We start from the raw sequence: 22337 nt of genomic DNA, 5'->3' as shown, positions 1-22337 counted from the left end.
AAGAGTGTAACAGAAGTTTTTAGTTGTATGATATATTCTGGACCTTTGTGGCAGTCTTTTTGATTAGCGGTATAGTAGATTTTTCTCTACTAATTCATAAAGTTTAAGTGATAACGTACTGAAACTAATTATAGTCCGAGGCATATTTATTGAAAAGTATTTTAACAAAGTTGTTGTTTGGTATGTCAGTTGGCCTGTGGAGCAGCTAAACTTTATAATTTGTTTTGCTTTTGTCTCTTCTGGGCAGTAATGAAGCATTTTTCTCACCAAAACTCCTTTCTCCTGTATTGAAAGACTACAATGCTTTCCCTCCCTGCCCTGTATGGAACTGTTCCTCCCTGAATGAACTAGAGGGATTACTTGTTTCTCAAAGAGTTAGCATAATCCTATACAGCATCTGAAGGATTTATATATACTTTACCTACCTCTGAAAATGCCACCTCTTATGTCTTTTCCTTCCTCTTCTTGCTTTTCTTCCACAAATTTATCAAAGTTGTTTGAGAGACTACATAGTAGGACTATTTTCACTTGGGGACAGTGAAGTAGTTTGTAGATAGCTTGTTTGTGCCTTTGGTTCCTGGTTGCAAGTTTATTTACTTCTCCTCCTACCACAATCTTTTCAATGTTTTAGTGCCATCAAGGAGAGTCAGTATTTTCAGAAACTTGAGACTTGCTTTTGGTAAAGTACCTTTTCTTGGGAAAGATACAAGGTGCTCTCCCAAGTTCTCAGAAGTGGATGGTAGTCATTAAGCAAAGAGCTGGATATCCTTGGTTAGTAATGCAAGAGGATTTGGACATCCTATGGAGCATTGCACTACTACTGTGGTTATGTGTCAGTCTTTCCTGGAGACTGTTATGAAAGAGAATAGGAACAAAAATCCCACGCGTCAAAAATCTGTGTGAAGAGTGATGAGACCTTCTAGGCTCACCTCATTTGTAGACTCTTAAACAAAGGGAGTTCTGGACTGCCACTTACAACTCTGAACTTGAGAAGGAGACTGAAGGTGCTTCCCCATAAACATGTTCGTGACTGTGGAGACGAAGTTTCTAGTGAACAGGGTTATATCAGATACACCTGGGATGTGATTGGGTATGTTCAGCAAGGATTTATGAAAGGCAGATTGTGATCAACCAACCTGTTAGCCTTCTGCAACAAGGTGACTAGCTTGGTAGATGAGGGGAGGGCAGTTTATCTTGAGTAAGGTTTTTTGATGCTGCATCCCAAAACATCCTTGTCAACATGCTGACAAAGAATGGGTTAGATAAATAGACAGAGAACTGGATTGAAAACTGCCTGAACAGCCAGGCCAGAGGGTTGTGATCAGCAGTGCAAAGTCCAGTTGGAGGGAAGTCGTCAGTGTACCCCAGGGGTTGGTACTGGAGCCAGTACTTTCTAACCTTTGTTAATGACCTGGACAATAAGAATGCGTGCACCCTCATCAAGTTTGCAGAGGGTACAAAACTGGGAGGATTGGGTGATAGATCAGATTGGTTGTGCTGCTGTTTGGAGAGATATGGACAGGCTGGAGAACTGGACAGAGAGGAACCTCATGAAGTTCAGTAAAGGAAAATGCAGATTCCTGCACTTCAGGAGGAGTAACTTCAGGCACCAGTAAATGCTGGAGGCTGGCCAGCAGCAAAGCAGCTTTGCAGAGAAGAACCTTGAGGTTCTGGTGGACAAGCTGACCATGAGTGAGCAATGCACCCTTGTGGCAAGAAAGCCCAACAGCCATCTGGGCTGCATGAGGAGTGTTACCAGCAGGTAGAGAGAGGTGATCCTTCTTCTGCACTCAGCACTGGTGAGGTTGCATCTGAAGTACTGTGTCCAGTTTTGAGCTCCTCAGTACAAGAGACACGTGGATGTACTGGAGCATCTTTCATATGAGATGATGCTGAGAGAGCTGGGACTGTCTGGCCTGGACAAGAGATCTTACCAATGTGTGTAGATACCTGATGGGAGGGAACGAAGAGGATGGAGCCAGACTCCTCTCAGTAGTGCTCAGTGACAGCACAAGAGGGCACAAATTAAAACACATGAAGTTCCATCTAAACACAAGAGAACTTTTTCACAGTAAGGGTGGTCAAGCACTGGAATAAGTAGTCTAGAGATGTTATGGTTCCCATCTATGGACATACTCAAAACCAGTCTGGACACAGTGCTGGGCAACCTGCTCTAGCTGACCCTGCCTGAACAGGAATGTTGGACTAGAGGAACTCGAGGGAGTCCCTTCCAACTTCAATGATTCTGTGATTCTTTGAAAATTTCTCCTCCTGAAAAAAAGGAACTTTTGTTTCACCATTGACAAATATCGTCATTATTATATTTGTTTTTAGAGCATAATGAGATTCCCAGTATGGAGTGATTATATTTTTTTTATTTGGTAGGTTGGTACCCTTATGTATGATCTGGAACTTACACCGTTCCTGTTAAATGCTTGACAGTAGGACTGGTGGTGTTGCAATGCTGTTCAGGGTGTTCCTCCCAGAATTGCTATTTTTTTCTATGGAATTTGTGGACAGAAGAGTAGGGGCATCTCTTCAGTAGATTTCTTACTAGAGAAAAATTAAGATATTCTTTCCTCTTGCCTCTGATCTAGTAACAATGGTCTCTGGGATACACTATGTTCCAAATCTCTTTGTTTTTATGAAGAGAAAATATCAGTATTAAGGCAACCACTTCCTTTTATGAATCACAGGATTCCATTCATGGCTGGTTTTGATTTCAGAGGTCACACAGCCAGATTTTGTGGCTATGGTAAGTGATATGTAAACTAAACTATGCTGAAGTTACCACTTAAAAAAAATTCAGATGTTAGGCATTTAGATGACTGCTTTCTCTGTGTTTAAATATCTAGTACAGCGTTGTGTTCATTAAGTTTTAGGGGTTTTCTCTTTTCCTTGTCGAGTACCGTTCTCCAGCTTCAAACACGTTGACTCATACTCTCTTTCATGTTCAATTTGTAAGGAAAATGTTCTGGGGACTGTAGTCAAAAAAAAAAAAAACCTGGCTTGGGAAAAACTTTTCAGTTCAAGGTTTGCGAAAAATTGCACAGGAATACTTTTTGTAGAGCAAGTAGTTTCTACCAGGTATTGCACAAGCTACTCTCCTCTCAAAAGAAAATAAATCAACCAGCAACAAACCCCCCTAAAACTCAGAGCTGTAGCCTCTGGGGAGAAGAAAGCTGCCAGCAAATCATAAGGCTTTTCTAGGATGTCTTGAGCCATCATATCACACTGTCTTTCGATGTGCGTGGGGTGTGAGGGCGGTAGGTTTGGTGACTGCTTTCTTTCAAGTGGACATAGTTCAAGGTGTGGCACAATTTTGGAATCAAAATATTTTTAGGTGTGACAGAAAATTATTTTGTTTAAATAAAGAAGTGCTACAGGAAATAATAAAACCCAGTCATGCTTTTGGTGGAACTGAGTAGAGTGGCACAGCTTCTGAATGCTGAATCTTCATGCTTTCCCTTGCTGGATAAGGAAGCTTATGGTGATGCTGTAATGTTAAGCAAAATATTTGTAGTAATTTAAAATACCTAATATGTGAGAACAGCCCTCCGCTGGCTGCAGAGCAGGTAGCATTCAGGTGTCTATGTTGAGAATCAGTCATTTAAAACAGTTCTCGTTGTGTAGTTGTAATTCAGGGTTTCCTCATAACGGACAAATATTTCGTTGTGGATGAAAATAAGGAACTGATTGAACTAGGATTTGACAACCTGGTTTCCCATGAATAAATGAGACTAGTGATCAGGTTCTTATTATTATTAGTCTAACCATCTTCCTCTTCCACTAGTTTTGTCTAAACTGTTGGCCAGTTTTTGATGCTCTGCTAAAAGAATGAAGTTGCAAATAGTAGTTGCCTGTAAAATTTATGAGAATAAGCAGGTGGAAGAGGAAAAACTCTAGATTAACACAAGGCAGTTTATAACTCTGTTTCTGCAGCCTGGTCGCCAGCAGCCAGCTGGCCAGCCTGCCTGTGCATCACTCTGGGCCAGGCTCAGCAGGTGCTGTCGCCTGGCCTGTGGGGGTGTCAGGGGCACTGGGATTATGGTGCTGAAGAGGAGGAAGAGTAAAGGATGAAGGGTCCCAGGTGTGAATCTGTAAGAAGCCATGGTTTGTTGGCTTTATTGCTCGCTGCTTGACTTCGTTTTCAAATCCAGAGGAAGGCAGTCCCGGCTTTTGGTTGCTAGCTAGCTGTACTGTGCAGTGAGTAGTATGTATTTCTAGTAGTAATGAACTGTAAGAGAGAATTTAATGTATGATGTATGCATGCCAGAGATGTGGAAGAAAAAAAGGTGTGCCTCTGGAGAAAGAGCAAGCTGTGTAAAGGAAAAAAATAACTTGAGGCATTTTCAGATGGCAGTTTGGAATCCTGGAGTGTTAATAAAACCAGTGGAGTTGGTAGCATGTGGCTAACTGTAATTGGTGAAAAGGCCAAACAAATGCACTTCTGATGGGAATTGATGCTTTTAAGTGGTTTGTAACAAAAACTGTTTTGAGATGGATACTGTTTGTAACTTCTGTCTAGAGAATGGTAATTGGTATAGTGGAAGTCTGGAGCCATGTTATTTTTTTGTGGAAGCTTTTAGGTAATGGTGATTTTCACTTAAGGAGTAATACTTAAGAAAAGTATTATATTTTAACTGCTATTTTCTGGAGTTGTAAAGGTTAATCTTCATATTTTGTCTAAAAGAATATTAAATGCGGAAACCTTGGTTCCTTTTCTGGAGCAACTTCTACTTAAAATTACTTTTGCCTTATTAAAGCCAATTATTTAAAATCATACCCCTGTAAGCTGAAAGAGATGGGGCTACAGAATAAATGGTTGCAGCCTTAGGGGAGAGGCTTCAGTCTTTGCTCATTTTAACTGTGCCTATAGTGTTTGTCAGTAATACTGTTCACTCCCCCGTAATTGAATTGCTCTGCTAGTATCGAATGAAATAGTGCCAGCAGAAATGAACCATTTAACAAGGTAACCGTGTATACATGATAATTTCTATTGTACTATTTGATGTTTGTGACACCTGAACATTTTGGAGGGGGAAAGCAATGATAATTTGAGGGTTCTGCTTGAAGTAGAGATTCTAGAGTTATATTGATCACATAGCTGACTTGAAGAAATAATACTTAACAAAATATTGAAAACATTTAGGAGCAAACACTAAAGAAGGTCAGCTGCTTTTAAAAGCAGTCTTGAATTCAAAAACCTTGGGATGCATGTAATGTAATATACTAATGCGTGTCAAAAACAGAAGTCTTATAAGTGAAATAGAGTTGGGAAGGCCGTATCTGCACTGATATGCTATGAAAAATTATGACAAATCAATAAAGATAGCAAGTCAATGCATGTAAATTAAAAGTCCTGCAAGGATGTTTGCCTTGAGAAATAAAAGGTGGTGTTGCAGCACTGTAGCTTAACATCAAGCAGCCATTAACATACTTCAAAAATCCACTAAATTTTTAAAATGTAGATTTGGAGTTGAAGTTGCTGTAGGATTTCAGTTTTTCTTTATTGAGATTTCCAGGTTGGAGTTACATTGGGAAGAAAAGTAGCTGAGGGTAAATAGTATCCCTTCTGAACTAGAAAGATGCTATAATTTTTACTCCTTTTAAGGAGGATTAAAAAATTCTGTGTAAGCCTGTTAGTGTTTTGTGAAACTGTATCATATCAAAGTTAAATGTTCAGAAATGAAAATAATGTTTTTTTCTTGAAAGTAATGCAAACTCCAAAGAAACAAAAGAAAAATTATATAAATAAATGTAATGCCTCCTAAAATTAATGACGATCTTTTTCAAAGATCTCTTCCATAATTTTACAATTTAAAACTTAAAAAAAAAAAAACCAAAAACAAACACACCAAAAAAGAGAAACAAACAAAAAACCAAAAAACCCCACAAAAATCCACCCAAACCCAACCCAAAAAACCCCAATAAAACCTGAATACCAATACACAAACTCCCAAAAAAACTGAATCTGAGCTTCAGGCCAGTGCTCCGTTGTACCTGCATCATATACTTCAAGTCCTTTTGTTTGGGGAAGGGGCAGGCAGGTGAATTTGGAGACTTGTGCATCAGATGTTCTTTGACGGTCCTGCACATGCATGTGGTGATATAGCTGTGAGGATGGTGCAGGGCTGTGAAAGAAGAGTTTTTTTTATGGCTGCAAAAGGATGAAACAAAAGCTCTTTGGGTAGAAAAGCTATTTCGTGCTGCCCTTTCTTTGAATATTGTTAGCAAGGTGGCTCTGAGAAGAGAACCAGACCTATTCCATTTTTCAGGAATGGTTTTGTCTGCTCTTGGGTAGCACATTAGCTGTTGAGCATAAAACCTAGTTTTGCTGACAAAAGAATAATATTTTTAGAAATGCCTGTCACTTAGGGAGACAGTGGCATTGTCTCTAGCCCATAGTTCTCTGCCTCCTGGCACCAGATCTTGCTGGTACCCAGCTTTAAAGACATGATAAAATCGTTACAACTGGAGGTGAACAGTGGTGGTTGCCATTCAGGTATTTGTGTCCAGTGGCAAATAAAGATAATGTCACTTAATTTAGTTGATTCTTAATGTAGGTTTAACATCAGACTGCATGCCACAGCCAAGGAGTCTGCAGATAGGCAATCACTGCAGTTCAGTAGATGCAAGATGAGCTTGTATGCTGCATCCTGTTATCCTGTTTCTGAGCCAGCAATTGGACACTCACTGTCTTTCATAATCCTTCTAGGTCTATGGAAGCATGTACTCTATCAAGATGCAGGACAGAATACGTGTTCTTAAGCATTTGTAATTGTTAAACAAGTTTCTGTATTCCTGCTTTGGTACCCTGAATGTAAAATTAGCCCCGTAGTGTTTTTTTGTTTGTTTTTCCCCCTCTCCCGTTGCCCACCTATGTAATGTTTTCCTGCAGACTCTGTTCCTTCTTTTTGGCTTTTTCTTTTTTTTAACCTAGGCTTTGTTTTGTTTTATTGTGATTGTGTGTGAGTTTCATGTGGGGTTTGTGTTGTTTTTTTTCTTTTTTTTTCTGGAGTCACTGAATCAGGAATACCTTTCACATCCGCCCCTGTGAGCTTAGCCAAGGCAGATGAACAAAGATCTCTTGTTGTACACAGCTTTCTCAACAACTCAGGGCACTGTTAATATTGCCCTGTCAAATCAATTTACTTCAGAAAGAGAAGCAGCACCTGTCAAGGGAGTACACTGTCTGATAAGCTAGGGTGCTTCGGGGGAAGCTGGCCAAGCTTCAGACGACAAGCTTCATTGCCTGCCCCATCACCTGAAAACTTCTCATTTTCTACGCTCTGCAGTAACATGTTCTACTGGCTAGAGTCCCGCTCGAAACAGTCATTTCACAAGGACTTGGGAATTGACTGCAGAACAGCCTGTTACATTTTAGTTACCCATGTTTGAGGTGGATGTTGATGTGAATTGAAAAATATATTTTAAAGTTCATGTTAGGATATAGTGTCTGTGTGCCATGTGTCAACTTACTTTTTTAACAAAATCACTTCTCTTGGAGTCTGAACTGTCTGTTCAGAGTCAGATAAAATACTTGATCCATTATCTTTCCTGCTTGCTTGGTTCCATTCTGTGCTCACGCTTGTGCATGTCTTCAGAGGAAGGTGAGTATTTTCTTTGAAAAGAGTACTTTGCAGCATGATTAAGCTTGAAATAATATGCAGATTCTCCCTGGAGAGTTACTGATAAAACACTTCCCTTGAGGCTTTTTGAGTCAGGATTCCATCGTGTTATGGGAAGCATTTAGTGATTTAGGGAGTGGGAACAGTTAAATAATGAACAAAACATAAGTCTTGGTTCATCATTTGTGCGTGTTCCTGTTGCTGTGAGGGCTCAGGCTGAGACTGGGCTTCCTTGGGTCACTTCAACTCTGCCTTTTGGAGTTTAGAGCATCTTACAGATAAGCAATATTAAACTGATGGATTCCTTTGATTATATATTAGAGCTATGAAAAGCTTGTTTCAGACTGGATTAAGAGTCTGCTAGGTTAGCTGTCAGTAGCAAAAATGCTTTTAACCCATCCAGTTAAAGACCAGAGTAAAATACTCTGTGGTGTCAGGATCTCCAAAAAGCCCAGGGAGTGTTCCTGGGCTGCCTTCCTGGCTGCTTTTTTTTTTTTCTTCCCATTTTAGCTGGCTACTGTTGGAGTACATCTTTAGTATGGCAGGCAAGGAAGCTTGTGTAAAAACAATTTCCTGAAGCACTAGTAGGGAACTTGCTGTTGTAATTGTGTTGCTCACAAGTATAATGGGTAGTTGGGCTTGTCTGATCAATAAGGTTTGGTTTGAAAAACCGCCAATGGATTATGGAACCTGTACTGTTTGCTGCATAATGCTAACAGATAAGCCCCTATTTAAGAGAATGCTTTTCTTTGGCTTAATTTAGTCAAGTGGACATTCAAACAAAATTCAAACGGGGAAAAAACCCAAAATCTCTAAACCGAAACCAAACCTGTTATAAAATACGTCTCAAACATATAGCCCCTCCACGCCGGCCATGATCAGAAATGCTCGTTCTCTGTCCATTCACTATAGTAATACTCTGATGCAAAGCTATTCTGGCTTTGGTCCAAAACCAATCTCTGATTGCGCCAAAAGTGTGATAAATGCTAATCAAATGTAAAATAATGAATCAGCTTGTGACATTTTATTATGGAAATTAAACATCATGCAAACCCTTGCCTAAGGAAAATAAATTGTCAGGAAAAATACTAATTTTCATGTGATAATTAAATTTTCTTTGCTTTTCATTTCCATGTCTAATAATGTTTCAGTTTCACTTTTTATAACAGGCGTTTGTTATGAAAGCCATTTCAAGTAGGGTTTAATTTATGGAACTGAAAAGGATTGCCACTCCCACTTAATCGTAGGAAAATAGAACTGCATTTAGGGAATGGTTGTGCTATTTTGAGGGTCAGAAAGTTCTGAAAGGTTGAAAAACTAACTTCCCAAAGCACTTTACCACAACACTTCTAAGCAAGTGTGCTCCTCTTCAGTGGTATGATGCCCGTTTTCCTTGCCAATTCTGGAAGAGTTGGTGAATTGTACCTGTTCTGAAGTGCTCCCACAACTTGTCATCTCAGGGAGAACCTCAGTGGGCTGGTGGTCCTATTCAAGGGACATAGTCCTAAGGGTGAAATATTAAGAATGGTTTTATTAATAATGGAACCTTAGTTTTCTGGGTGGGCCTGGTAGATTTGCATAAAGGGTCTTTAATTTGTTGACCTCTTGTGCATATGTCTTGAATTAAAAGGGGTCTCTCTAGCATACTGTGCCTAGTGTGATGTGCTCACAAGCATATGGCGTACCTCATTTTTAAACTTCTTGAGCTGTCTTAGAACAGCGTCTCCTGTGTTTCCCCTTTCAAAATCATCCTTCCTAATTGCCTTTTCATCTCGATTCCCAGCCAGCAATGATCATTGTTGTTTTTTGTAACTGCTTGGTTATATTTCCTCTGCAGTGTTTTTCACTTCTTTGTTGTATTTGTAAGTGACAATAATAACCCTTCTTGCATATAGCTTTGCCAGCCTAGGTGGGTTAAGTTCTTTCTGTTGACATCTATAAGACAGGTTCTCTATTCTTTGTGCAATTTTTCTATGCCCATTCAGTTTAAATTAACCTTTCTTGAAAATGAGTGACTCCTATTTTGCACAGTATGTCAGAAATAGTCCAAGTAGGGTCTTAGTGAACAATCAGTACTCTGACCACTTCTGTTGAGAAATACCAGGGATAATATCACAAAAGAATTAAGGGGTGTTCCTCTAGAATGTGACATGGCCAACCAGCCAGCTGAAGTGCCTCTACATCATGCTGCTAGGAAGCTATGACCTAGTTGCCATTACTGAAACTCAGTGGGACGAATCCCATGACTGGAGTGCAGTTATCGACACCAAGCCACTATCCATAACATTTGAAAAGTGCTGGCAGTCAGGTGAAGTCCCTGGAGACTGGAAAAAGGGAAACACTGCACCCATTTTTAAAAAGGGTAGCAAGGAGGACCCTGGGAACTACTGACCCATCAGCTTCACCTCTGTGCCTGGGAAGATCATGGAACAGATCCTCCTAGAAACTATGCCAAGGTACGTGGAGGACAGCCAGCATGGCTTCACCAAGGGCAAGTCCCGCCTGACCAACCTAGTGGCCTTCTGTGATGGAGTGACTGCATCAGTGGACAAGGGAGGGGCTACCGATGTCGTCTGTCTGGACTTCTGTAAGGCCTTTGACACAGTCCCCCACAACATCCTTCGCTCTAAATTGGAGAGATATGGATTTGATGGGTGGACTGTTGGGTGGATGAGGAATTAGTTGGATGATCACACCCAAAGGGTAGTGGTCAAGGGCTCAATGTCCAGATGGAGATTGGTGATGAGTGGTGTCCCTCAGGCAGTATTGTCCCCCAGTTTGTATTGGGACCGGTACTGTTTAATATCTTCATCAATGACACAGACAGTGGGATCGAGTGCACCCTCAACAAGTTTGCAGACAACACCAAGCTGAGTGGTGTGGTAGATACGCCTGAGGGACAGGATGCCATCCAGAGGGACCTGCACAAGCTTGGGGCATGGGCCCGGGTGAACTTCATGAGGTTCAAATAAGGCCCATGAGGTTCAAATAAGGCCAAGTGCAGGGTCCTGCACCTGGGTCGGGGCAACCCCTGGTATTGGTACACGCTTGGGGATGAAGGGATGGAGAGCAGCCCTGCCGAGAAGGACTTGGGGGTACTGCTGGATGAAAAGCTGGACATGAGCCAGCAATGTGCGCTCGCAGCCCAGAAGGCCAACTGTATCCTGGGCTGCATCTAAAGCAGCGTGGCCAGCAGGTCGAGGGAGGGGATTCTGCCCCTCTGCTCCGCTCTGGTGAGACCCCACGTGGAGTCCTGCGTCCAGCTCTGGAGCCCTCAGTACAGGAAAGACATGGACCTGTTGGAGCAAGTGCAGAGGAGGGCCACCAAAATGATCCGAGGGATGGAACATGTCTCCTGTGAGGACAGGCTGAGAGAGCTGGGGTTGTTCAGCCTGGAGAAGAGAAGGCTCTGGGGAGACCTGATTGCAGCCTTCTAGTACTTAAAGGGGTCTTACAAGAAAGATGGGGACAGACTTTTTAGCAGGGCCTGTTGCGATAGGACAAGGGCTAATGGTTTTAAACTAAAAGAGGGCAGATTTAGACTAGATATAGAGAAGAAATTTTTCACGCTGAGGGTGGTGAAACACTAGCACAGATTGCCCAGAGAGGTGGTAGATGCCCCATCCCTGGCAGCACTTGAGGTCAGGTTGGATGGGGCTCTGAGCTACCTCCTCTAGTTGAAGATGTCTCTGCTCATTGCAGGGGGGTTGGACTAGATGCCCTTAAAGGTCCCTTCCAACCCAAACCATTCTAAGACTGTGATTATCTTTATTTTTCCTGAAGTGACATTTGCCTGTTTCATGGTTGTATCATGACCACCCTGTGGTCAGTTAAGCATAGAATTTTCTCCTCGCTTCCAACTGTTAAAACTCCTGGTTGCATGCAGAAGTTTTTATTAGTCTCCAAGCGCATGACCCATGACTTTTTTTTCACTGAACTTTTTCCTGTATCTGTTACTTATCAAACCCATGTGATCTTTTCTATAGGTTAGTCCCATCCTCCTGTCTTGTCAGGGTTTCTCAACTTCGCGCTGTCAGTCGACAGATTTCATCAGTGTAGCTTTACCTTTTGTGTAAGTGTTACTCATTAAAATACTAGGTCAGGCTGGCATCAAGAGTTTTGTCCTTGACATGACAATCCCCAGTAGTGACCTTTGTCTCAGCTTGACTTTATTCCTTGACGCTGCTAAGATGCAGATGATTTGAGTGCGTTTCTTTGGAATATTACAGAGTACTTAATATTTTATCACTTTCAAATTGCAGTGTACAGAAGTACTACCGTATCTAGGATGGAGTACACAGTTTTAATAATATTATTTCATTATTAAATAAATTTATAGCATCAAAAACAAGGGTATTCAGTGCAAGAGTATCTATAAAATTGTCTTTTAAATAGTCCTACTAGTCAAACAAAATACTTGTACAACTACGCCTCTAATACTGATTAACGTGGGCAATGTCCCGACAGCCTGACAGTATTACGTTCTGTCAAGCAGATATATTAAGGATCTCCTGAATTTGGCCAGCTTAAGCAGGACTAAAAGCATGTCTGGCATGTAACTTTGGAAAAACTGAGCGCACTTTTATACCACCACAAATGATACTGCTTGGCCATTTCTGATTAAACCACCACTGGCATGCATATTACTTAGGATTGAGTTTTCATACCACAGGACCTTGAGCTAACAGTTTTTTCTAGCCTTTCCTTTCCTTGGAATCTCTCTTCAGCTGGAAATGTTGTGGGCTGCTATTTTTAACATAATATGGGTGACTTTTTTTCTGTTTGGTCATATCTTGCTTAGGTGTCCTGACCTGCCCTGATTCAACTTAAGCCTCAAAACTAGGACACTATCACAGACTTTAATCCCTCAAGTCAGATCATTCTGTGAAAGTTTTCTTTAGCTCTTTCTGCAGTCAGGAAGGTATCTTAAAGGAACGGGTTTTGCTTAGTCGAGCTATTTGTGAAACTTGTAAAATTCTTCCCTCCTTCAAATGTCTGATTGTGCTCTTCTCTTTCTGTTTCCCTTAAGCACAAACAGCAGATCTCATTCCTTATTATTGGTTCCTCCGCCTTCCTTGTCCTTAGCAGGACATCACGGTCGCTAATGTCTAATAACGCGCTCATGCCGCCCACCTTGCTTTCTGGAGGCTTCAGCTGACGCTCTGGTGGGCTAAGCAGCGATTGTGAACAGAGGGAGTTCATCCAGGCTCTCTGACTAGTTTGCAAATTATTGGAATAGATGGGAAGGAAAAGAGGAACAGAGAAAGCCATCTGCTGAGGATTGTACTACAGCTTACTAGCAGATCTGCTAGAGCCCTGTTTTTTTTTATCCTATCCAGGAGCCATATAGCATTTTGTGTGGTCTTGGTCAACTCTCCTCCCCCCCCCCCCCCCCCCTTCCCCCCCCCCCCCTCCCCCCTCCAACCTGGCCATTCTCACCCATATGTTTTTTACTAAAAAATGAAGATCTGAGTCTTTTTAAAAAAAAAAAAAAAAACCACAACAAAAAACTCTTTCCATCATGCTTCTGGGCAGCTAATGCAGTTTGCTAGTGCCTGATTATGTAAGCACCAGCAAGTTTTTGGTAGTTCATAAAGCAAGATTTCCCTTTGTAGTATTACATTTTGTGTCATCTTTGAACTTGACATTTTTGGTAGCATAGAGGAAAATTAAGTTGGAAATGGATCTTTGTTATTTTCTTCTTTGTCATACTATTTTGCTGTCCTGTTTCACTGTGATTCCTCTGCTGCTTAAGTTATTTGTGGAGTTGTCTTCTGAAATTCTTCAGCTCCGAGGAAAGGCGTGTGAAGGCTCGGTGTGGCACTGTAGCCGCGTAGAATATTTTTGGCCTTCTATAGGTAAAATGAAGAAAGCCACTACCAAAAAAACTAATGGTGTAGGCTGTCATCTGTTTAAACTCTGAGCGATTTATGTTGACAGTGTTACTCTTATACACTGTGCAGAATCGATACTTTGAGACAAAGCTGCTATATGTCCTCATAGGTACTTTGTATTTAAGTCTGACAGCAAAATATGACTACACAGTGAATGATTGCAGGTTGCATTTACAGTACTTAAAGATAACTTTGTTTTATTAAAACAGATGATCTGTCACAGCTTGTCCACTATACCTTCACAAAGTCAGTGTTTTGACATTCTCCAGACTGGCATCTGTAAATATCTGGTAAGTACCATTTTGTCTTCTAGGTTACCTTTCCTGTGATAAGTTTTGTAACAGTCTCATTACAGTCTCAAATCCATTTATTCCATATATTTCATGTATAATTTCAGCATTTGCAGAAGTTTTCAACAAGATGAATGGAGTTTTAAAAAAATCTGTAACTGTTGATATCCAAACTTGCATGGATTTTTTAAATTGTTGTTCTGATTTGTGAATAGTTGAGCTTGTTTTTAAGCTGGGACAGCTGAAAATGAAAGGCTTCTTGTTTTGCTTTGCTTTTCAAAAGAGCAACTAGCAGCTTTAGGTGAGTTTTACAGTCTGTTGTCTTCTAATCCTGAACACTCTCTGAGCTGAGGATGGGGGTGGCAAAGCCAGAGCTGGGTAACAGAATTGTAAGGGACATAATTTGCAGTTACCTGTCATGCTGCCTGCTGAGACGGAGGACCTGTCTGTCAAGATGGTTCTGCGTTCTGACAAGTATCTGCAGTTCCCTGTATGAAGCTCTACTGAAAAATTACTAGACTAAAGCTTCCATAGGCAGTGGCTTACCTGTAACTGTAGTCTGGGTTTTTGGGGGTGGGTGTTGACTTAAATCACAACTTTTAAATCAGTTTATGTGCTATACTACACTGTCCCTTTGAGACCAAAAAGTTAAGTTGATTTTTATAGTTGATTAGACTGCTGCCCAAGATCTCAAACTGGGTGATGACACCTGACAGGGAAGAAAGGCACTGTGTAGGCAAGATCCTACACGGGAGCTTATTTGAGCAGTCTCGTCTACTGGATTTGTATAAATGGAAATGTCTGTGTTCACATCATCTTCTAGACTGGCTGACTGGCACATTTCATCAGCAGCGCTGGCTAATTCGATCTTCAGGATGTTTCTTTATATGCAGGCATCCATCTAGCTCACTGACATTATTTCCTATTTGTGGTTGTTTAGGAACATCTTTACTAGTTTTTATTTAGTGTCTCAGTGTCCTGTAGTATTCAGCAGGGTCTTGGTGACAGTTGCAGTCCATCTTCTGTCATGCAGAAACACCATCCTTCTCCTGCACAGCTGGCTGGCGCAGGGTCAGCTTGGGACAGTGATCTGCGCTTGTGGCCTTGAAATACACCTGGTGTCTTATACTGGAAGTATCTAGAAGTTTGAACCCATCGTTGTTCTTTATGTTGTACCTCTCATGAGTAATCATACCAATGAAACACACTCCACATTTCTGTAACTTGCGCTTTATTGATCTTTTTCTAAACATTTCTAAAAAAAACCCAGCTGACCTTGTTAAGTGAACAACTGCCTCTGTCAGCTTAAAACCATGTACTTGCAGGTGAGCAAATAAGGCTACTCAAAAACTGTTTAAACTCATTTTTTTAGAAGATAAATGGTGCTACATTAGCAGTGCATGAATTTGTTTTTACAGCTTTACAAGACCAAAATCTAGGATAGTTACTCAATAGCACTTCAAAATTGTAAGTGCTTTCTAATTCACTGCTGCTACTAAAAAATATTTTTTTTTCTAAATTACTTATCATGCCTATAAAATCCTTACTCAAGATAATGTTCTAACAACAGAAGAGTATCACCTCAGCTGTGGGCCCACCATATGTTTCATTAGCTTTAATTTAACTCAGCTCATAATGCTCTCATTCCTGTTGAGCCTGTTGGATTTCTAAGGAGACTCACCTTGATGATGATCCAGTAGAAGCTTTTCTTTCTGGAGAGTAAATCAGAGTTTCCATCTGCCTCAGTGACTGCTCGCTGCTGTTTCAAGACACGGAAAGGCTGCTCTGTCCCATTATATATGTTTAAAAGGGAAAGACCTGTTCTGTCCAAAAGATTCTGTTTGTGCCTGTACCATCTTTCAAAGCAAGGCTCAAAGCAGTGGGGCTTTTTAAAATACGTTTGAGATGAGTGTTTATTTAATTAAAAGGGTTGGAACGAAGATGCTGGTTTAACCTTCTGTTGGTATGGGTGGCAATTTTTTATGAAAATAGGGATTTGAAAAAATGCAGTAGTGTGTAGAACTGAACGGAAACTAAGTAATATATGTCATGATACGAAAGAGATTCATTCAGCTCTAGACATGCTTGTATACCAGCAAAAAAACTTGTGTATGAAGTGATTAACTTTTTTTTTGTTTTAACACAGGTTGGATTGGTTGTAATACCTGATAGCACAGCTGGATCTGTTCTATGTGCCATAAATAAGCTCTTGGATCAAGCCTGCATCCTAAGTGAAAACCTGCACAAGTTCTTAGCTTCTTGTTGTTACAGCCTTCTGTACTTTCTGCTAACTTTAGACAAAGAGGATGCAGAACATGTACAGAAAAGGTAAATGCTACTTTTCCTACCATGTTAATTGTCTCTGCTTTTATACCCACAAGTATTTAGAGATGTAAAATGAAAGTTACACATTCCCCCACACACATATCCCCAATTTGTTGTGCTGTCTCTTGCTTACTTCAAAACAATAATTGGATTTAAGAAAAACAGCTGCAAAGTTAGCTAGTATTATTTAAAAGAGTTACTGAAAAAGGTTTCATCTTAAATTGTTCTAGTTAGATGTCAGAGCCATCCTGACTTTAGAAAGGTGGATATTTACACCTTAATCTTTTGCTTCAGCCTTTAGTTTCATTAGATACACTAAAAAGCAACATGCAAAGGATTTGGCTTTCTAAGCTTGTACTCTTAACTGACTTGATATTTCAGCTTTAACAAAACTTCTCAGGCATCATTTTATAGACTGCAAGTCCATTTGATTTAAAAAACCAAAAGCTACAGATACCAGATTTAAATAAGTTTGTTTACCTGTGCAACAGAAATGTCTTTAAACAGTTTAAACTTCAGATTTTTCCTCTAACTGATCTACATATGGGAAAGTTGTTCAAAGCTTACTTAAAATTCAGGATGTGTTTTTTTTGAAACCAGAGTCCTCCGCTTACTGTATTGAACGATGTGTGTATCATGCAATTCCATTACATATCAAACTATTCCATTGTTTGATTTCTTATGAGCCTTTATAAAGATTCAGGTGTACCTGAGCAATGACTGAAACAAAAACCTCTTCCCAGCTGCATCAAGCAGAAATTACACTGTGTAAGAGCTTCAGCAACAGTTGTAGCTCCAGGGCAGGACCTTAAATTTTTTCCGGTGCTGTACATAATTTCAGGATATTTTCAAGTTTAGCATTTTCTGGTACAAATTTTGTGCTTCAGCACTAATTATGGTGAAGGCAGTTGGCAGGACTGAATTTGGAGGGATGTTTCTTTGTACAGCTGTTAGGCTAGTTCGCACCAGCATACTTGAAATACGTGTCCCTGATCATTTCAATTTTTGTTCTCCTCTTCCTCTCAGGGATATGCTGTGGGGATCATGTATTTCTGCATTAGCACTCCTGCCACGGTTACTGAGACTGATGCTGCAAAGTCTGCAAGTGAGCAGGATCTGTCGGGAAGAGCTGCCTGTTGTTGCTCAGTTGCTTCGCTTACTGATGCAACATGGCCAGCTCAGGAGCCATATGATCACAAATGAATTTCTGGTGCAACAGATTATCAAGGACATCATGGTATGAAAGTTCTTGTTGTCTCCCACAGATTACAAGGGTACACAAGGTTTAAAAATTATTGCAAACACGAAGAACAAATGTTTAGGAAAACACAAGTTATGATAGTCTTTTATTTGTCTTGGAAGTCTAGGCTGTGTGGAAAGCTGCTACTTGGCTGAGCTCCTGTGGCCATTGCACAAATGAGACCATTCTGAAGTTTGGCTTGCACCCAGTCCAGCGTCCCTGGACAACAGTTCACTTCCTAACAAAATGTACTGGAAGTGGATTACCTATACAGCCTGAGCTGCCCAAAATAAGAAACTAGTGTTTTCTGTTTATTGGAGCAGGGGTATACAGGTGTACAAAGATGTTGTTAAATCAGACACCCTCTCAAATATGCATGGTGCAAAATACATTCTCTTTCAAATATTCTTTCAAAACCAGTGCTTCTATTTATGCATCTACGTTGCAGTGGTTTTGAGACTATTAGTTGCTTTTCAGAAAAAAAAATCTGAAACTGCCTCTGCACAAAGCTTTTACTAGTTTTGAACGCAGGGAGTTCGTATGTCCCGCAGGTTGGAGTAAGCAAGCCACATGTATCCGTTAGTAGCTTTTAAAAGGCCCGTTGCCAGAAACTAACCTCAGTGGTGGTTAAAGCAGATGTAAGAAAGTATGGTGCAAGTTCTCTAACATTCTCTAACAGAGAATGAGGTGGTTGGTTTCCTTTGCTGTTGAATATGCCTCAGCCAGTTCTTGTGATGTGCTGCTGTGGGTTGTGTTTCTTGTTGTTGAGGTTTTCTTTAACCACTTACGAATGCTGTGGGGAGTGAATTACTGGACCGTGGGCTATGTTGGTGTGTTGGTAGCAGCTCTCCTGTAGACTGGGGTATTGAGCTCTCCTGCTTTAGTAGAACCATGCTCATTTGCATTTTAATCAACTATAAATTGCAGAATTGGAAAGTAAGCCAGCCACTATAATTGAGAGTAAGGAAATCACATCCGACATAATGGACACACTTCATAATGTAACACTGACTTAGTGTACCAAGTAGTAACACTTTATGATTTTGGCTTTAGCAGATGTATGGTGTTGAAATGTGTAAACGAGAAGAATAATGTCACTGTGTGCAGGTGGACAAGCCCATCTTGTACCTTTAACAGCACACCTGATTAACTGTAAAAGCAAAGCAAAGCTTTGCAAGTGCTGTTGGTGAAACTGAGTTTTACCTTTTTTCCCCTTGTTTCTAGACACTGAAGAGTGGTGAAGTTCAAGAGCAGTGGCTAACGGACCTCCATTACTGTTTCAACATCTACCTTGCCTCTCACCCCCAGGGACCTGGCCCTATAAACACGGTATATTAAAGAGGTGGAACTGCATTTATTGTAAAGCATTTACTTCTATTTAGTTTTGAATGGAAGATGTTGGAACAAAGCTTGTCAATTTTTTTGTAAGTGAAACAGAATAAAAATTTTACAAAGAACTGCATACCTCTATTGCCTTTCTTTTCAAGCACATGGGTATTACTGGAAGTTGTTTTAGTAGATGTGATGACCACAGTGAGGGGTGTTAAAGAAAATCTGTCTCTTTGAAGCTTAAGTACTTGCAGAGAAACAGACTTATACATTGTTTCCAAGCAGCATATTAATTGCAAAAAACAGAATTATGTAATACCAAGTAGAAGAAAAAATAGAAAGCAAAATACTTTGAAACTAGAGTAGCATTTTTTTATTTTTGCTGAGTTCATATTTTTAAATACTTTGTGCAAGGTAAATACTGTATGCTGGCAGCTCCAAAGCTATTATAAGAACAAGTTTTCTTCTAGAATAGGTTCCATCTTTTCTGTAGAAACCCTTTTTGTGCATGTATAAAAGTAGTTATTAATATGGAAAAAAATGGTGATAATATCAAAGGGTATAAAATACACCCCTAACAATTTCCATAGGCTGTGGAAAGCAATGTATTTACTTGAGTGTTTTTTGTCAACATCTTTACTTTTCCTTCTAAATCCCTAGCTAGCTAAGAAACAATTGTTTGTTTAGTACATTCAAAATACATTTAATAAATTTGAGGTGAAATTGAACAGCAGTCTTTCAGTACTGTTACGTCTTTAGTACTGTTTCTCTCTCCTTTGAAACTGCATTTGATGAACACATTCAAAATTCCTACTTTTGACAATGGAAAACTTCCAGAGCCCCTGCAACTCTTGTAATGCTGGGCCTAGTGCTTCATTTTCTGTTTCCAAATGCAATTCAGATTTCATCCTGTCAATAAATAAACTAACAGTTGCATTTAAAAACTAATTTGTACACAAAATGAGTCCAACTCCTAAGGAGTCTGCTTGGCACGTAATGCTGACATAATACAAAATAGAAAATGTGTTCAAGTTTAGATATGTTGTACCAGAATGTGCTTTTTAAATTCCAACCATTCCTTTTTGTTTAGTGCTTGAGTCTTGTATTTTTCCCTTTTGCAGCAGTGGTTGTTCTCATGTTGTATGAAAATTGCTTTGATTTTCCCATGTTCTCCAACAAATTAACACACTGTAGGTTGTTTACTGTAAAAGAACAAAATGGTGTTGATGAGTAACTCTAGTGGATAAAAAGAAGCGTATGCTACACTGTGTTCTAGATTTCATAAACAATGAATCTAGCAGGAGAAGAACATGCCTTTTTCCTGACATCTCACTGTTGATTAGCTGTAAAGAGTTCGGTTTCTGCAGCAGCCGGTACAGCTTACGTAGAATGCTACTGCATGTGTTTAATGCAGCCTACATTAATGGAGCCTAACTGGAGATTTACCGTCGTAAAGGAATGATGGTTTCCAGGCTGACGCATTCAGTCACTAACACAATGCCCTTGGATCCTTTCTAGAAGGGAGGGGAAACTAGTCCAGGGCTAAAGCAGGTACTCTCTGAATTATTAGGAAGCAAAAAATGAATGTCAACCGACTGCTCTCTTGTCAATGTTTTTATTTCCTGTAATGTGCTACAGTAATATGTGTGTGTTCCTTTCCCAGTTTTGCAGATATTGCATGCAAACATTTTGGTGCTTTATCCCAGTCTAGCCAGAGTCATCCCAAGGGTAAATCTGAACACTTCATTGAGGGGGTGAACCCAGCACACCTCAAGGACGTCTTTCTAATGCCAAGAATTGCAAAGCCTCCTCCTTTACCACTTCGTAAACACTCTTCAATGTTCACAGTGAAATAAAACTGGGCTTATCTGTCTGGCCTGTTTAGAGAGCCTCTTTAAATGCCTCTTACTAAATTGACAAAAGGCATCTATTTAATAAAAAATTATTTAAAAAGGAGTAACTTTCAGTCTCTAAAATGTAACAATCAAAGGCCCTATTTGCCAGACTATTTTGGAGCACCCACCCACTGTCTGTATAGCCCATGACAGACTCCTTTTCTACCTGTCACCCTCTACCTGCCTGTTACTCGTATGTTTCCTTTCGATACCTTCTGTGTGTCCCCACTCCAAAGCGCCTGGTCTGCTCATGCCACCGAGTTAACCGAGTTTGGTGTCAGTCCCTGCTACAGGTTTGTCACTGGATGCTTTTTCCACTAGCTCTATGAACACCAAAACTAGGGCTGACAGTCAGTCCTCACCTTCCCAGATGTGCCTTCTGCACAAGAAGACTCGAACTGAACAGTCCATTCTGACCTACTCCAGGCACCTACGTCAGAAACGGAGTATCTGGCATTAGCCACTGACAGCTCTGAACTTTTCCAATAAATGTAATGTTGTCATGCACAAAGGCAGGCAGATGATAAACATGTTCTTGTCTGTAAGTAAGGGCTAAAGTTCCCTGAGCTCCTCTTAGGTGAATAAAAGTAGGTAGTGTTCTAAAGGAACTGGGCAGAGTTCCTATCACTATCCTATTCGTCACCAAGTTATGAAAGCAAAGGACAATCAAACCTCAAAAGAAAGCCTTTTTATTTCAGAAAACAAGGACATCCGTTGTCCTGAACAGTTAAACGAAAAGAAGCATTATTTGCTAAAGCTCTTTTAAAATTTAGATTCATATCTGCATGAAGAGGTGGCAATCAGACACCTGTTTGGTCATGCCTCTTAATTAAAAGAGTTTTCAAGCAGTGGAAGAAAAAAGCCTCTGTCTCTTAGTGAGGCAGAAACTCACAGACAATTCTAACTAACTCAAGGATAGGTCCACTGTCATCTTTCCTTTTGACTTCAGAGTTTTGTTAAACTAGTTGGAAAATGTATTTTACTTCCCTTTGCAAATTACCTGAACTACAGTCTCCTTCAAGCATTTGCTTTGTGGCTATTTAGCTGTGGCCTGCCTCTCAACTACATGCGATACAACCATGAAGAGCAAATGTCCAATGAGGCACTAAATCTTCATGTGGTGAAGCGCTAACTTTACTAATGGCTCCCATCCCTGAGTAAGTGCATAATACACTTGAAAAAGCCTAAATGACATTTAGTAAAGAAGTAGTAGGAGAGGTGACTACATTTAAGCTGTCAAATAATGCCACATGCATAAAAGTTCCAGCCCTTAATGACTTTGATAATACTTTCAGAATCTGTGTTCTTCGAGGCTATTCTGTGTGACGCAGCATAGCCCTGTCTCTCTGCCTGCACGGCTTGACAGTCCTGATCGTGCCACCCCTATTGCCCCAACACCAGTTCCGTACATAAAACTGCAGTTAAAAACAGAACTCAGGCTTTCCCAAGGAAGAGCTGGTAATGACTACATGGCTCCTGAGTTCTTAAGCAGCAAATAAATGCATGATTTCATCAGAGCCTTAAAACTTACTACAAGTAAAATTCTGTGAAATAATTGAGGCTCTGTGCACCATGCCAGAACTCCACGATGCCCTTTTAGAAGAAAGGGCAGAGATCAGATGAGTAACTTTGGATTTTCAAGTTTTTGTCTATGCACTGAACCATGTATTTCTAACAAACAGGTGTGTAAATCCTGGGCACATGTAGCCATCCACTCTCCTTACTTCTATAGG

At 40.3% G+C, this 22337-nt stretch overlaps 2 protein-coding genes across 3 annotated transcripts in view; one reads left to right on the top strand and one right to left on the bottom strand.

Annotated features, from left to right (window-relative positions):
* The window catches only part of TEX10 (testis expressed 10), a 59162-nt gene extending 40320 nt beyond the window's left edge, over nt 1–18842 (top strand). The window contains exons 12-15 of one of the 2 annotated variants that reach the window (XM_010290392.1): nt 13735–13815; nt 15962–16143; nt 17167–17377; nt 18605–18842. In XM_010290392.1, the coding sequence (XP_010288694.1) occupies nt 13735–13815; nt 15962–16143; nt 17167–17377; nt 18605–18718 (588 nt within the window). In that variant the 3' untranslated portion in view covers nt 18719–18842. The remainder of the gene's footprint in view (nt 1–13734; nt 13816–15961; nt 16144–17166; nt 17378–18604) is intronic. The other variant, XM_010290393.1, reaches the window with a different exon arrangement.
* A 953-nt stretch (nt 18843–19795) lies between these two features.
* Nucleotides 19796–22337, bottom strand: part of INVS (inversin) — a gene marked incomplete at its 5' end in the record, with an annotated part of 54075 nt that continues 51533 nt past the window's right edge. The window contains 2 exons of the mRNA XM_010290394.1: nt 19796–19911; nt 20981–21034. Coding sequence (XP_010288696.1) covers nt 19796–19911; nt 20981–21034 — 170 coding nt within the window. The remainder of the gene's footprint in view (nt 19912–20980; nt 21035–22337) is intronic.

Source organism: Phaethon lepturus, unplaced genomic scaffold, assembly GCF_000687285.1.
Source record: "Phaethon lepturus isolate BGI_N335 unplaced genomic scaffold, ASM68728v1 scaffold12657, whole genome shotgun sequence".
NCBI lineage: Eukaryota > Metazoa > Chordata > Aves > Phaethontiformes > Phaethontidae > Phaethon > Phaethon lepturus.
The sequence above is the reverse complement of the archived record's forward strand: the minus strand, read 5'-3'. Positions and strand labels throughout refer to the sequence as shown.